Source organism: Somniosus microcephalus, chromosome 6 (assembly GCF_052327205.1).
Source record: "Somniosus microcephalus isolate GS21.2 chromosome 6, FLI_Smic_1.0, whole genome shotgun sequence".
NCBI classification, from domain to species: Eukaryota; Metazoa; Chordata; class Chondrichthyes; order Squaliformes; family Somniosidae; genus Somniosus; species Somniosus microcephalus.
In genome coordinates, this window is record NC_140992.1 from 135,119,121 (window position 1) to 135,131,836 (window position 12,716).

The 12,716-nt window shown below is 46.9% G+C and overlaps 1 protein-coding gene across 3 annotated transcripts in view; it reads left to right on the plus strand.

The window, feature by feature from the left end:
• The window catches only part of LOC147116091 (anoctamin-7-like), a 201,937-nt gene that overhangs the window by 158,949 nt on the left and 30,272 nt on the right, over positions 1-12,716 (plus strand). For all 3 annotated transcript variants that reach the window (XM_085990813.1, XM_085990812.1, XM_085990814.1), the window contains 2 exons: positions 2,676-2,812; positions 10,616-10,821. In XM_085990813.1, the coding sequence (XP_085846939.1) occupies positions 2,676-2,812; positions 10,616-10,821 (343 nt within the window). The remainder of the gene's footprint in view (positions 1-2,675; positions 2,813-10,615; positions 10,822-12,716) is intronic.

The window sequence follows — 12,716 nt, forward strand, 5'->3', positions numbered from 1 at the left end:
GGTAATATTCTGGCATGGATAGAGGATTGGCTATCTAACAGAAGGCAGAGAGTTGGGATAAATGGTTCATTCTCAGACTGGCAATCAGTAACCAGTGGTGTTCCGCAGGGGTCAGTGCTGGGTCCCCAACTCTTTACAATCTATATCAACGATTTGGAGGAGGGGACCGAGTGTAACATATCAAAGTTTGCAGATGATACTAAGATGGGAGGGAAAGTAGTGAGAGAGGAGGACATAAAAAACCTGCAAGGGGACATAGACAGGCTAAGTAAGTGGGCAGAGACTTGGCAGATGGAATACAATACTGGAAAGTGTGAGGTTATGCACTTTGGCAGGAAAAATCGTAGAGCAAGTTATTATCTTAATGGCAAGAAACTGGAAAGTACTGAAGTACAAAGGGATCTGGGGGTCCTGGTGCACGAAACTCAAAAGGTTAGTATGCAGGTGCAGCAAGTGATAAAGAAGGCCAATGGAATGTTGGCTTTCATTGCTAGGGGGATAGAATATAAAAATAGGGAGGTATTGCTTCAGTTGTACAAGGTATTGGTGAGACCGCACCTGGAATACTGCATACAGTTTTGGTGTCCATACTTAAGAAAAGACATACTTGCTCTCGAGTCAGTACAAAGAAGGTTCACTCGGTTAATCCCGGGGATGAGGGGATGGACATATGAGGAGAGGTTGAGTAGATTGGGACTCTACTCATTGGAGTTCAGAAGAATGAGAGGCGATCTTATTGAAACATATAAGATTGTGAAGGGGTTGGATCGGGTGGATGCGGGGAGGATGTTCCCGATGATGGGTGAAACTAGAACTAGGGGGCATAGTCTTAGAATAAGGGGCTGCTCTTTCAAAACTGAGATGAGGAGGAACTACTTCACTCAGAGGGTGGTAGGTCCATGGAATATGCTGCCCCAAAAAGCTGTCGAAGCTACATCATTACATAAATTTAAAACAGAAATAGACAGTTTCCTAGAAGAAAAGGGAATTAAGGGTTACGGGGAGCGGGCAGGAATTTGGACATGAGTTTAGGTGCGGATCGGTCATGGCCCTGTGGGTAGCGGAGCGGGCCCAGGGGCCGTGTAGCCTGATCCTGCTTCGTGTGTCTAATTCTGTTAGATTCAGGAGATAGTCCTGTCATAGTGGATTGGCGGATAGGATCAGATCAGCCATGATCTTATTGAATGGCGGAGCAGGCTCGAGGGGCCAATTGGCCTACTCCTGCTCCTATTTCTTATGTTCTTATGAAATTTTCAATTGACCCCAGCCTCAACAGCTTTTTGGGGGGAAGAGTTTTTCAGATTTCCACTAACCTTTGTCACAAGTAAATAGGGTGGGAGGAGGCTCATGTGGAGCATAAGCTCCGGCATAGACCTATTGGGCCGAATGGCCTGTTTCTGTTTCTGCAAATTCTATGCAAGACCAACCAATCATCTCTTCCTGGTGTTTCAGCCTCCCGCAGTAATTAAATATTAGTTGACTGTGAATCATTCTTTTTTGTGGATTTGAATTGTTATGTTCTCTTCCCTACTCCCTCTCTTGCGCTCTCTCTAGGCCACATACCAACAGCACTCTAGAGGGCAAGGGTACAAGATCCTCCCGGACATGTGCCAAGTGTCTGAGGCTGAATCTCCCACCGCCGCACCCATTTTCCCTCCAACCTACAGGAAAGCATCTTGTGCCCTCTAGATACTTCCCCAAAGTAGCTAACACTCAGTCTGAACTGGGCAGAGTTTCAGATCAAACTTGTGTTCCCTCTTGTGTGACTAGTATATGCTCCAACAGGCAGTGCCATCCGCCTGCTTCGTCTGCAAACTAAATGGACCAAGTAGTGAATGAGAATGGGGAACCAGAGTACCGATTGTGGCAATGTTCCCATCCATTCCAAGCATGAGTTCACCACTTTCCAAAGGCAATAGTTGGGACTGATGTACTTTTGCAATGCTGAAGAGTGGAAGAGGCTCTTAACAAACGTTTACCACACATTAGCTGCTGACGCTTCCACCTCACCAACTTTTCAGGCATCGTTGATGGGCATTGGCCATCTGCCCTAGGTGCATTGTTGATGGGCATTGGCCATCTACCCTAGGTGCATTGTTGATGGGCATTGGCCATCTACCCTAGGTGCATTGTTGATGGGCATTGGCCATCTACCCTAGGTGCATCGTTGATGGGCATTGGTCATCTACCCTAGGTGCATGTCTGTTGTGTGCATTTGCTGGTGGCTTTAGCCACACCAGCAGGAATCACAGAAATCACAGAAACCCCACAGTGCAGATAGAGGCCATTTCGGCCCATCGAGCCTGCACCGACGCATATCCCACCCGATCCCCATAACCCCTACACCAACACATATCCCACCCTATCCCCGTAACCCCACGTATTTAATCCCCCTAACACTAAGGGTCAATTTATCATAGCCAATCAACCTAACCTGCACATCTTTGGACTGTGGGAGGAAACCGGAGCACCCGGAGTAAACCCACGCAAACACGGGGAGAATGTGCAAACTCCACACAGACAGTTGCCCGAGGCCGGATTTGAACCCGGGTCCCTGGCGCTGTGAGGCAACAGTGCTAACCACTATGCCACCGTGCCGACATAGGTCTGACTTTATTGAGCTAGCTTTCATTTACTGCTTTACCTTGAATACTGTTGTGTTACTTATTGAACAGGAAGCTGAAACATTGGTGGCAGAAGTGGAAACTGAAGAACACAGCTAAAGAAGAGTCCATTCCAGTGCATCAGCCCTGGGAGAAGGATTATGAGCTACTGGTCTGTGAGGGGCTCTTTGATGAGTATCTTGAGATGGGTAGGTAGCTTACTAGAACACTGTGACTCTGGTTGAGAACATAGCCTGGCTTATCCTGTGGATGAGGAAGACTTCATAACTCATGTGTGAGACTTAGAAGGTGGGCTATGTAAGGCCTCTCCTCATCATTCACTGTGTCCTAACTGGCACCAAATCCCGTTTGCCCATCACCCTTGTGCTCGCTGACCTACATTGGCTCCCGGTTAAGCAACGATCGATTTTAAAATTCTCATCCTTGTTTTCAAACCGCCCCTCCCTATCTCTGTAATTTTTCTCCAGCCCCACAACCCTCTGAGATATCTGTGCTTCTCCAATTCCGGTCTCTTGAGCATCCCCAATTTCAATCGCTCCACCAATAGCGGCCGTGCCTTCTGTTGCCTAGGTCCTAAGCTCTGGAATTCCCTCCCTAAATTCTATGCCTCCCTACCTCTCTTTCCTCCTTTAAGACGCTCCTTAAAACCTACCTCTTTGGCCTAGCTTTTGGTCAGCTGCCCTAATATCTCCTTATCTGGCTCGGTGTCAAACTCCTGTGCAGCGCCTTGGGACGTTTTGCTACGTTAAAGGCGCTATATAAATGCAAGTTGTTGTTCATAACATAGTTAATTATTAATACATAAAAACTAGTTTACATTTTGATTTAATTTATTTCTCTTTTTTGAGTTGCTTTCTTGCATTTTCCCCTGGATCGCAGACCAACTGAGTCTAATGGGATGAAGATAGGATTTGCACCCAATCCTCTTCCAAAGAAACCAGAAGGTCCATGAGCCTGCCCAGGGGTGGTCCTTCTGGTGGGCATGTTGACCTCCATTCAGTGCTTCACCAAAGTGATTGTCCCCAAGATCTGTGGCATATAGTGAGCACCTAGTCCGACCCACCATTCCATAATACCACCCTGCTTCATTTTATTGTTTTTCTAACATTCTCCCCTCATCTCCTGAAGATGCTACCTTCTGCTTAGTTACAGTTCCACAGGTAGACTGTCCAGTACCTCCCCCAAGCAACTTCTCCCAGACTAAAAGTGTCTCAAGCTATCCCATCATGTAAGGGGCACTAACTCTTATGTGGGGCACTCTGAAACATTTCTGACAGGGATGATAAGGTGCTGTATAAACGTCTTTTTAAAATTCCTCTCCTCACCTGACACCCACTCACCCAATTTCCAAGGGGGTTGCTAAATAGTGACCAGGATTGGGAACCCTGACATTTTTCCTCTCCCTATCCTGGGAACACCGAGACCTGGTGTAGTACTCTTGCCACCTACCCTAGGTGCATCGGTGATGGGTAGTACTCTTACCAGCACAATCCCGGGTTTGAACCTGAGAGTTTGCCGGCCTGTATACCACACCACAAGGTGCTTTTACTCACTGAAGCTCAAACATTCTCTAATTCGTGGCAAAACACAGGATGAAAGTTCTACGGTATCGTGGAAACCACGAGAGCACCGTAATGTAAATGTTCGTATATCATTCAGCCAACAGACAGGGCAGGCTGCCATTTAATTGAGAAGTTAAATTGCAATCACAAACCTCGAGCACAAAGTCTGGTTTTTAACATTGTTTGAACCTTTAGTTGATTAAATTACCTTAAACCATCTCTCTTGTATTTATTACTTTTTCTTTCCGGTGAATATTTTTTTTAACACGATGGCACTGATTTGTCTCTTTTTCCATCTCTCGTGCTTTTTGCAAAAGAATGACTACTGCTTTCTGTCTGGTGTTCGCTACAAATTCAGAGTGGGTAAAGAAAGAAAGAACGAACTTCCATTTCTATAGTGGCATCAAGACCTCAGGATGGCTCAAAGCGCTTTACAGCCAATGAAGTACTTTTTGAAGTGTAGTCACTGTTGTAATGTGGGAAACGTGGCAGCTAATTTGCGCACAGCAAGCTCCCACAAACAGTAATGTGATAATGACCAGATAATCTGTTTTAGTGATGTTGGTTGAAAGATAAATATTGGCCAGGACACCGGGGAGAATTCCTCTGCTCTTCTTCAAAATAGTGTCATGGGTAGTTGTGTGCTGCTGCTGGCCTTATAGATGCAGCTAACTTTATTCAGTGTGTTTTCTGTGAGGTGCCACATAGAGTAACGGTAGGTTAGAATCTGTTACTTAGGGAGCGCAGTAGATTTTCAACTTGCTGCCTGTGGTGTTAGGGAGCAGCTACCCATTATAGAAACCACCCTATTTTCCTTCTCATTGGTTCCAGTGTGTTACATAGAGAGTAACGTTAAATTGGAGCACATTACGTAGATATATGGAGCTTTTTTTCATTCATTCTCGGGATGTGGGCATCACTGGCAAGGCCGCATTTATTGCCCATCCCTAATTGCCCTGAGAAGGTGGTATAGCAGTTTGATACAACTGACTGGCTTGCTTGGCCACTTCAGAAGGCAGATAAGAGTCAACTGTATTGGTACGGGACACAGACCAGACCAGGTAAGGATGGCAGGTTCCCTTCCCTAAATGATCTTAGTGAACCAGTTGGGTTTTTATGACAATCCGATAGCTTCACAGTCACTTTTCCTGATGCTAGCTTTTTATTTCCAGATTTTGTTTTTAAACTGAATTCTCAGATTGTCATGGTGCGATTTGAACTCTCATTCTCTGATTACTCCAGTAACAGAACCATTAGTCTACGCTTATTAAAGTGTTACATAGAGAGTAATGTGGGTTGGAATATGCTGTGTAGTGAGTAAGGGTGGGTTAACGTGTGATGGGGGGTAGGGTGTGTTGTGTAGTGAGTAAGGGTGAGTTAACGTGCGATGGGGTGGAGTGTGTTGTGTAGTGAGTAAGGGTGGGTTAACGTGTGATAGTGGGGTAGGGTGTGTTGTGTAGTGAGTAAGGGTGGGTTAACGTGTGATAGTGGGGTAGGGTGTGTTGTGTAGTGAGTAAGGGTGGGTTAACTTGTGATGGGGTGGAGTGTGTTGTGTAGTGAGTAAGGGTGGGTTAACGTGTGATAGTGGGGTAGGGTGTGTTGTGTAGTGAGTAAGGGTGAGTTAACGTGCGATGGGGTGGAGTGTGTTGTGTAGTGAGTAAGGGTGGGTTAACGTGTGATAGTGGGTTGGAGTGTGTTGTGTAGTGAGTAAGGGTGGGTTAACGTGTGATGGGGTGGAGTGTGTTGTGTAGTGAGTAAGGGTGGGTTAACGTGTGATAGTGGGTTAGAGTGTGTTGTGTAGTGAGTAAGGGTGGGTTAACGTGATAGTGGGGTGGAGTGTGTTGTGTGGTGAGTAAGGGTGGGTTAACGTGTGATGGGGTGGAGTGTGTTGTGTAGTGAGTAAGGGTGGGTTAATGTGTGATGGGGTGGAGTGTGTTGTGTAGTGAGTAAGGGTGGGTTAACGTGTGATGGGGTGGAGTGTGTTGTGTAGTGAGTAAGGGTGGGTTAACGTGTGATGGGGTGGAGTGTGTTGTGTAGTGAGTAAGGGTGGGTTAACGTGTGATAGTGGGGTAGGGTGTGTTGTGTAGTGAGTAAGGGTGGGTTAACGTGTGATAGTGGGGTAGGGTGTGTTGTGTAGTGAGTAAGGGTGGGTTAACTTGTGATGGGGTGGAGTGTGTTGTGTAGTGAGTAAGGGTGGGTTAACGTGTGATAGTGGGGTAGGGTGTGTTGTGTAGTGAGTAAGGGTGAGTTAACGTGCGATGGGGTGGAGTGTGTTGTGTAGTGAGTAAGGGTGGGTTAACGTGTGATAGTGGGTTGGAGTGTGTTGTGTAGTGAGTAAGGGTGGGTTAACGTGTGATGGGGTGGAGTGTGTTGTGTAGTGAGTAAGGGTGGGTTAACGTGTGATAGTGGGTTAGAGTGTGTTGTGTAGTGAGTAAGGGTGGGTTAACGTGATAGTGGGGTGGAGTGTGTTGTGTGGTGAGTAAGGGTGGGTTAACGTGTGATGGGGTGGAGTGTGTTGTGTAGTGAGTAAGGGTGGGTTAATGTGTGATGGGGTGGAGTGTGTTGTGTAGTGAGTAAGGGTGGGTTAACGTGTGATGGGGTGGAGTGTGTTGTGTAGTGAGTAAGGGTGGGTTAACGTGTGATGGGGGGTGGAGTGTGTTGTGTAGTAAGGGTGGGTTAACGTGTGATGGGGTGGAGTGTGTTGTGTAGTGAGTAAGGGTGGGTTAACGTGTAATGGGGTGGGGTGTGTTGTGTAGTGAGTAAGGGTGGGTTAACGTGTGATGGGGTGGGGTGCGTTTAGTGAGTAAGGGTGGGTTAACGTGTGATGGGGTGGAGTGTGTTGTGTAGTGAGTAAGGGTGGGTTAACGTGTGATGGGGTGGAGTGTGTTGTGTAGTGAGTAAGGGTGGGTTAACGTGTGATGGGGTGGAGTGTGTTGTGTAGTGAGTAAGGGTGGGTTAACGTGTGATGGGGGTGGAGTGTGTTGTGTAGTGAGTAAGGGTGGGTTAACGTGTGATGGGGTGGAGTGTGTTGTGTAGTGAGTAAGGGTGGGTTAACGTGTGATGGGGTGGAGTGTGTTGTGTAGTGAGTAAGGGTGGGTTAACGTGTGATGGGGGTGGAGTGTGTTGTGTAGTGAGTAAGGGTGGGTTAACGTGTGATGGGGTGGAGTGTGTTGTGTAGTGAGTAAGGGTGGGTTAACGTGTGATGGGGTGGAGTGTGTTGTGTAGTGAGTAAGGGTGGGTTAACGTGTGATGGGGTGGAGTGTGTTGTGTAGTGAGTAAGGGTGGGTTAACGTGTGATGGGGTGGAGTGTGTTGTGTAGTGAGTAAGGGTGGGTTAACGTGTGATGGGGTGGAGTGTGTTGTGTAGTGAGTAAGGGTGGGTTAACGTGTGATGGGGGTGGAGTGTGTTGTGTAGTGAGTAAGGGTGGGTTAACGTGTGATGGGGTGGAGTGTGTTGTGTAGTGAGTAAGGGTGGGTTAACGTGTGATGGGGGGTGGAGTGTGTTGTGTAGTAAGGGTGGGTTAACGTGTGATGCGGTGGAGTGTGTTGTGTAGTGAGTAAGGGTGGGTTAACGTGTGATGGGGTGGAGTGTGTTGTGTAGCGAGTAAGGGTGGGTTAACGTGTGATGGGGTGGAGTGTGTTGTGTAGTGAGTAAGGGTGGGTTAACGTGTGATGGGGGTGGAGTGTGTTGTGTAGTGAATAAGGGTGGGTTAACGTGTGATGGGGTGGTGTGTGTTGTGTAGTGAGTAAGGGTGGGTTAACGTGTGATGGGGCGGAGTGTGTTGTGTTGTGTCGTAAGGGTGGGTTAACGTGTGATGGGGTGGAGTGTGTTGTGTCTTGAGTAAGGGTGGGTTAACGTGTGATGGGGGTGGAGTGTGTTGTGTAGTAAGGGTGGGTTAACGTGTGATGGGGTGGAGTGTGTTGTGTAGTGAGTAAGGGTGGGTTAATGTGTGATGGGGTGGAGTGTGTTGTGTAGTGAGTAAGGGTGGGTTAACGTGTGATGGGGGGTGGAGTGTGATGTGTCGTGAGTAAGGGTGGGTTAACGTGTGATGGGGCGGAGTGTGTTGTGTAGTGAGTAAGGGTGGGTTAACGTGTGATGGGGTGGAGTGTGTAGTGAGTAAGGGTGGGTTAACGTGTGGTGGGGTGGAGTGTGTTGTGTAGTGAATAAGGGTGGGTTAACGTGTGATGGGGTGGAGTGTGTTGTGTCGTGAGTAAGGGTGGGTTAACGTGTGATGGGGTGGAGTGTGTTGTGTAGTGAGTAAGGGTGGGTTAACGTGTGATGGGGTGGAGTGTGTTGTGTAGTGAGTAAGGGTGGGTTAACGTGTGATGGGGTGGAGTGTGTTGTGTATTGAGTAAGGGTGGGTTAACGTGTGATGGGGTGGAGTGTGTTGTGTAGTGAGTAAGGGTGGGTTAACGTGTGATGGGGGTGGAGTGTGTTGTGTAGCGAGTAAGGGTGGGTTAACGTGTGATGGGGTGGAGTGTGTTGTGTAGCGAGTAAGGGTGGGCTAACGTGTGATGGGGTGGAGTGTGTTGTGTAGCGAGTAAGGGTGGGTTAACGTGTGATGGGGTGGAGTGTGTTTAGTGAGTAAGGGTGGGTTAACGTGTGATGGGGGTGGAGTGTGTTGTGTAGTGAGTAAGGGTGGGTTAATGTGTGATGGGGGTGGAGTGTGTTTTGTAGTGAGTAAGGGTGGGTTAATATGTGATGGGGTGGAGTGTGTTGTGTAGTGAGTAAGGGTGGGTTAATATGTGATGGGGTGGAGTGTGTTGTGTAGTGAGTAAGGGTGGGTTAAGTGTGATGGGGGTGGAGTGTGTTATGTTGTGAGTAAGGCTGGGTTAAAGTGTGATGGGATGGAGTATGTTGTGTCGTGAGTAAGGGTGGGTTAACGTGTGATGGGGTGGAGTGTGTTTTGTAGTGAGTAAGGGTGGGTTAATGTGTGATGGGGTGGAGTGTGTAGTGTTGTGAGTAAGGGTGGGTTAACGTGTGATAGTGGGGTGGAGTGTGTTGTGTAGTGAGTAAGGGTGGGTTAACGTGTGATGGGGGTGGAGTGTGTAGTGAGTAAGGGTGGGTTGGAGTTTGTAAATAAGATCATGGTTTGTTTACAAGGACGATGAAAGACTAAAGTGACTGAATTCTGTGTGGAATTAAAGGAATCCTGAGCTGCTTGGATCATGGAATCATCAAAACAAAACTGGGAAGTGTCATGTTTTAGGGTGTGGAATGTTGGGTTCGGTGGGCAATATGGAGTTTAGCTTTATCTATCTTTGCAGGATGTGGACAGGAAGAAGTTTGCAGAACCCTCCCTAAGGAGATTTCAGATATTGGTGGACTCTATGATGAAGTGGATTATAATGGTCTGAGGAAGAATGGGCTTGATGGGCCACACGACGACGACTCTTTCCATACATGTATTTTCAATAAGCCTGTCATGTCAGGAACAGGAAGTGTTAGTTGGGAGATACCAATTATGCTCCTGAACTGGAACTGGTCCAGTTTGCTGGCTAGTCATATTTCATGTCGACATAAAGACAGGGCAGCGAACTCCTGATAACAGATTCATTCATCCATCTCATTTGCTGTTTGTGGGACCTTGCCATGTGCAGATTGGATGCCACATTTGTCCAAATAACAACAGTGAGCACACTTCAAAATGTAATTTGTTGGCTGTGAAGCACTTTGAGACATCCCAAAAACCTGAAAGGTACTATATAAATGCATGTTCTTTCTTTTCTGCCCCAGTAAAGGGATCATTTCCAATAATGTGTTCAATTCTAGTCACCAGGTTGTGTGTACCTGTAACATGTCACATCTAACTCGGGTGTGTCCCTGAATACTCCCTGAAGATGACTGCAACAATACTGATTGAATCATACAGAAAAGAATCTGCTTTATTGCGAATAGTTTGTGTATTTCGGGTACTGAGTGTCCACTTGGCTCAATCATAGCACTTTTGCCTCTGAGTCGAGAAGTTATGGGTTCCAGGACTTGAGTACGTAATCTAGGCTGACACTTTGGTACAACACTGAGGGAGCGCTGCATTGCTGGAAGTACTGTCTTTAAGATGAGATGTTAAACTGAGGCTCTGTGTGTCTATTCAGGTGGATGAAAAAGATCCCCTAGCACTGTTGGAAGAAGAGCAAGGGAATTCTCCTGGTTTCCTGACCAACATTTATCCCACAAGCAACAGCACTAAAAACAGATTAACTGGTCTTTTATCTCATTTGCTGCTTGAGAGACCTTGCAGTGCACAACATGGCTGTTGCGTTTGTCTACTTCATCATTGTTTTGTAGGCAAACGTGGCAACCAATTTGTGAAGCGCTTTGGGGCATCCTGAGCAACTGAAAGGTGCTATATAAATGCAACTTCTTCCTTTGACTTCCATGGCACGTTTTAATAATTAGATGGTCACCGTGTCTCACTTTCCTCTGCAGTCCTGCAGTTCGGATTCATCACCATCTTCGTTGCTGCCTGCCCATTGGCTCCTTTATTTGCCCTTCTCAATAATTGGATAGAAATCCGCCTGGACGCCAACAAATTTGTGTGCGAGTACCGACGCCCGGTCGTGGAGCGAGCTCAGGAGATCGGAATCTGGTTCAACATCCTGGAAACCATCACCACCTTAGCTGTAATAAGTAATGTGAGTACACCAGCATCTGTGACGTATCAGTCTACTTTATCACATCCTTTATTTGTTGGAAAGCCCAAACGTTGAACATTCCCATTCCAGATATTCTCTTTATTCACTGTGTTATATACGCTACCTTTAGCTGCTCATCTGCCCCTCAGCGGTTTAGTGGGGAATGGTAAGTGTGCTAGTGAGCCATGCAGAGCAGAAAGATCCCAGGTTTGATCTGTGGCCTGTGCTCCCCTACTGTTGCCAGGCTGTTAGCCACAGGGGCCCAGCGCAAGACAGAAGAGAAAACATCATCAGCCAAGGCTCCTCGTCCTGACCATGATTGTGACCGCAGTTGGAAATTGTCTGATTGGAAGCATTGATTGAGGACATGATTAAGGTCAGCTGTGATGTCCCCAGTGACTCCCTGGGCCCACCTCCCTGGGCCATCAAGACTCGCACATGATGAAGAACCATTTAAATGAGGTACTGAAGGTTGACTCTGACTACTCTAATTTTGGCAGACTACCAAACTTATCCTCTTGAGTTTAGGTAAATTGGTCTTGAATCTTGTGAAGTTTCTGTCACAGCACATCTACATAGAGTGGATACTGTGACATCTTGCTTGGGCCACGTAGACTACACGCAGACATCCCACAGAGGCAGCTCTTGCTCCAACGTCACTACTTGAATTGGAACAACAACTTAGCAAATGTATCTGTATTTGAATGAATATAAATGTGATACAGATGTGCTGGCACCCAATGGGCTCCTGCCAATTCCAGGGCCCGTTTTGACTGGATCAAGGCAAAAGATTAATTGATTCTAAATTAATTCTACGTTTGACATGAAGAAAAGTTTGGATTTCCAGGAAAGGTGGAGAAAGCAGAACCCAAAACAAGGCCTCATCGGAAACGGCTGCACAGTCTCGACTCGGCATCACTGTGCCCTTCCTTGGCCTGGCCTAGGCTGCTGATATTTGCATCTGCCATTGGATGAATAATACAAGGAACATAATGCCAAATGTGGAGCTATCTGCTCCATAAATGCACTGATGATAGGTCATTGGTCCCCTGCAAAGGTTAGTTTAGATAAATGACACTATTTCATTCAAAAATGAGCCTCCTGGTTCCCCCTCATCAGCTACTCTCCCCCTCCCTTTCAAATCTGCCCATCACCCACCCACCCTCCTCAAACAAAAATGACCCTTGGCACGTCTGTCCTTGCAAACTACTGCCCCATCTCCAACCTCCCTTTCCTCTCCTTGAATATGTTGTCGCCTCCCAAATCCCTGTCCAGCTTTCCCGCAACTCCATGTTTGAACCTCTCCAATCTGGTTTCTGCTCCTGCCACAGCATTGAAACCGCCCTAATCAAGGTCACAAATGACATTTCTCTGTGACTGTGACCATGGTAAACTTTCCCTCCTCGTCCTTCTCGACCTGTCTGCAGCCTTTGATACGGTTGACCACACTGTTGTATCCGTGTGTTAATGGAGACACGGAATGCAGGAGTTGGTTTAACAGGTGTTTACTGAACAAAGTCTGGAGGTGAACTAAAAGATACAAGACGCTATACAGGCTTATATACCCGAGTGGTCACTACCGGTATTGCAGTACACAGGGGCTCTTAAAGGTACATACACTACAATTCCTCCCCTTTTAGATAATTAGTACATAACATTTTAAGTAATCATTAATTAACATGTTTACAAGAACAATAATCTACACATTTGCTGCAGTTAATCAATTATAAGTCAGTCTCTCTGGAGGCTTCCTGACTCGGTCCGGATAACGCCTCGGTGGTGTAGTAGCTTTCAGTGGTGTAGTAGGTTCTTTTGGCAAGGTCGATTCGGCTTGAATGCCAGTGTCGGGTTCATCTGGTTCCAGTATCACCGGATCGGAGGTAGATACTATGGGT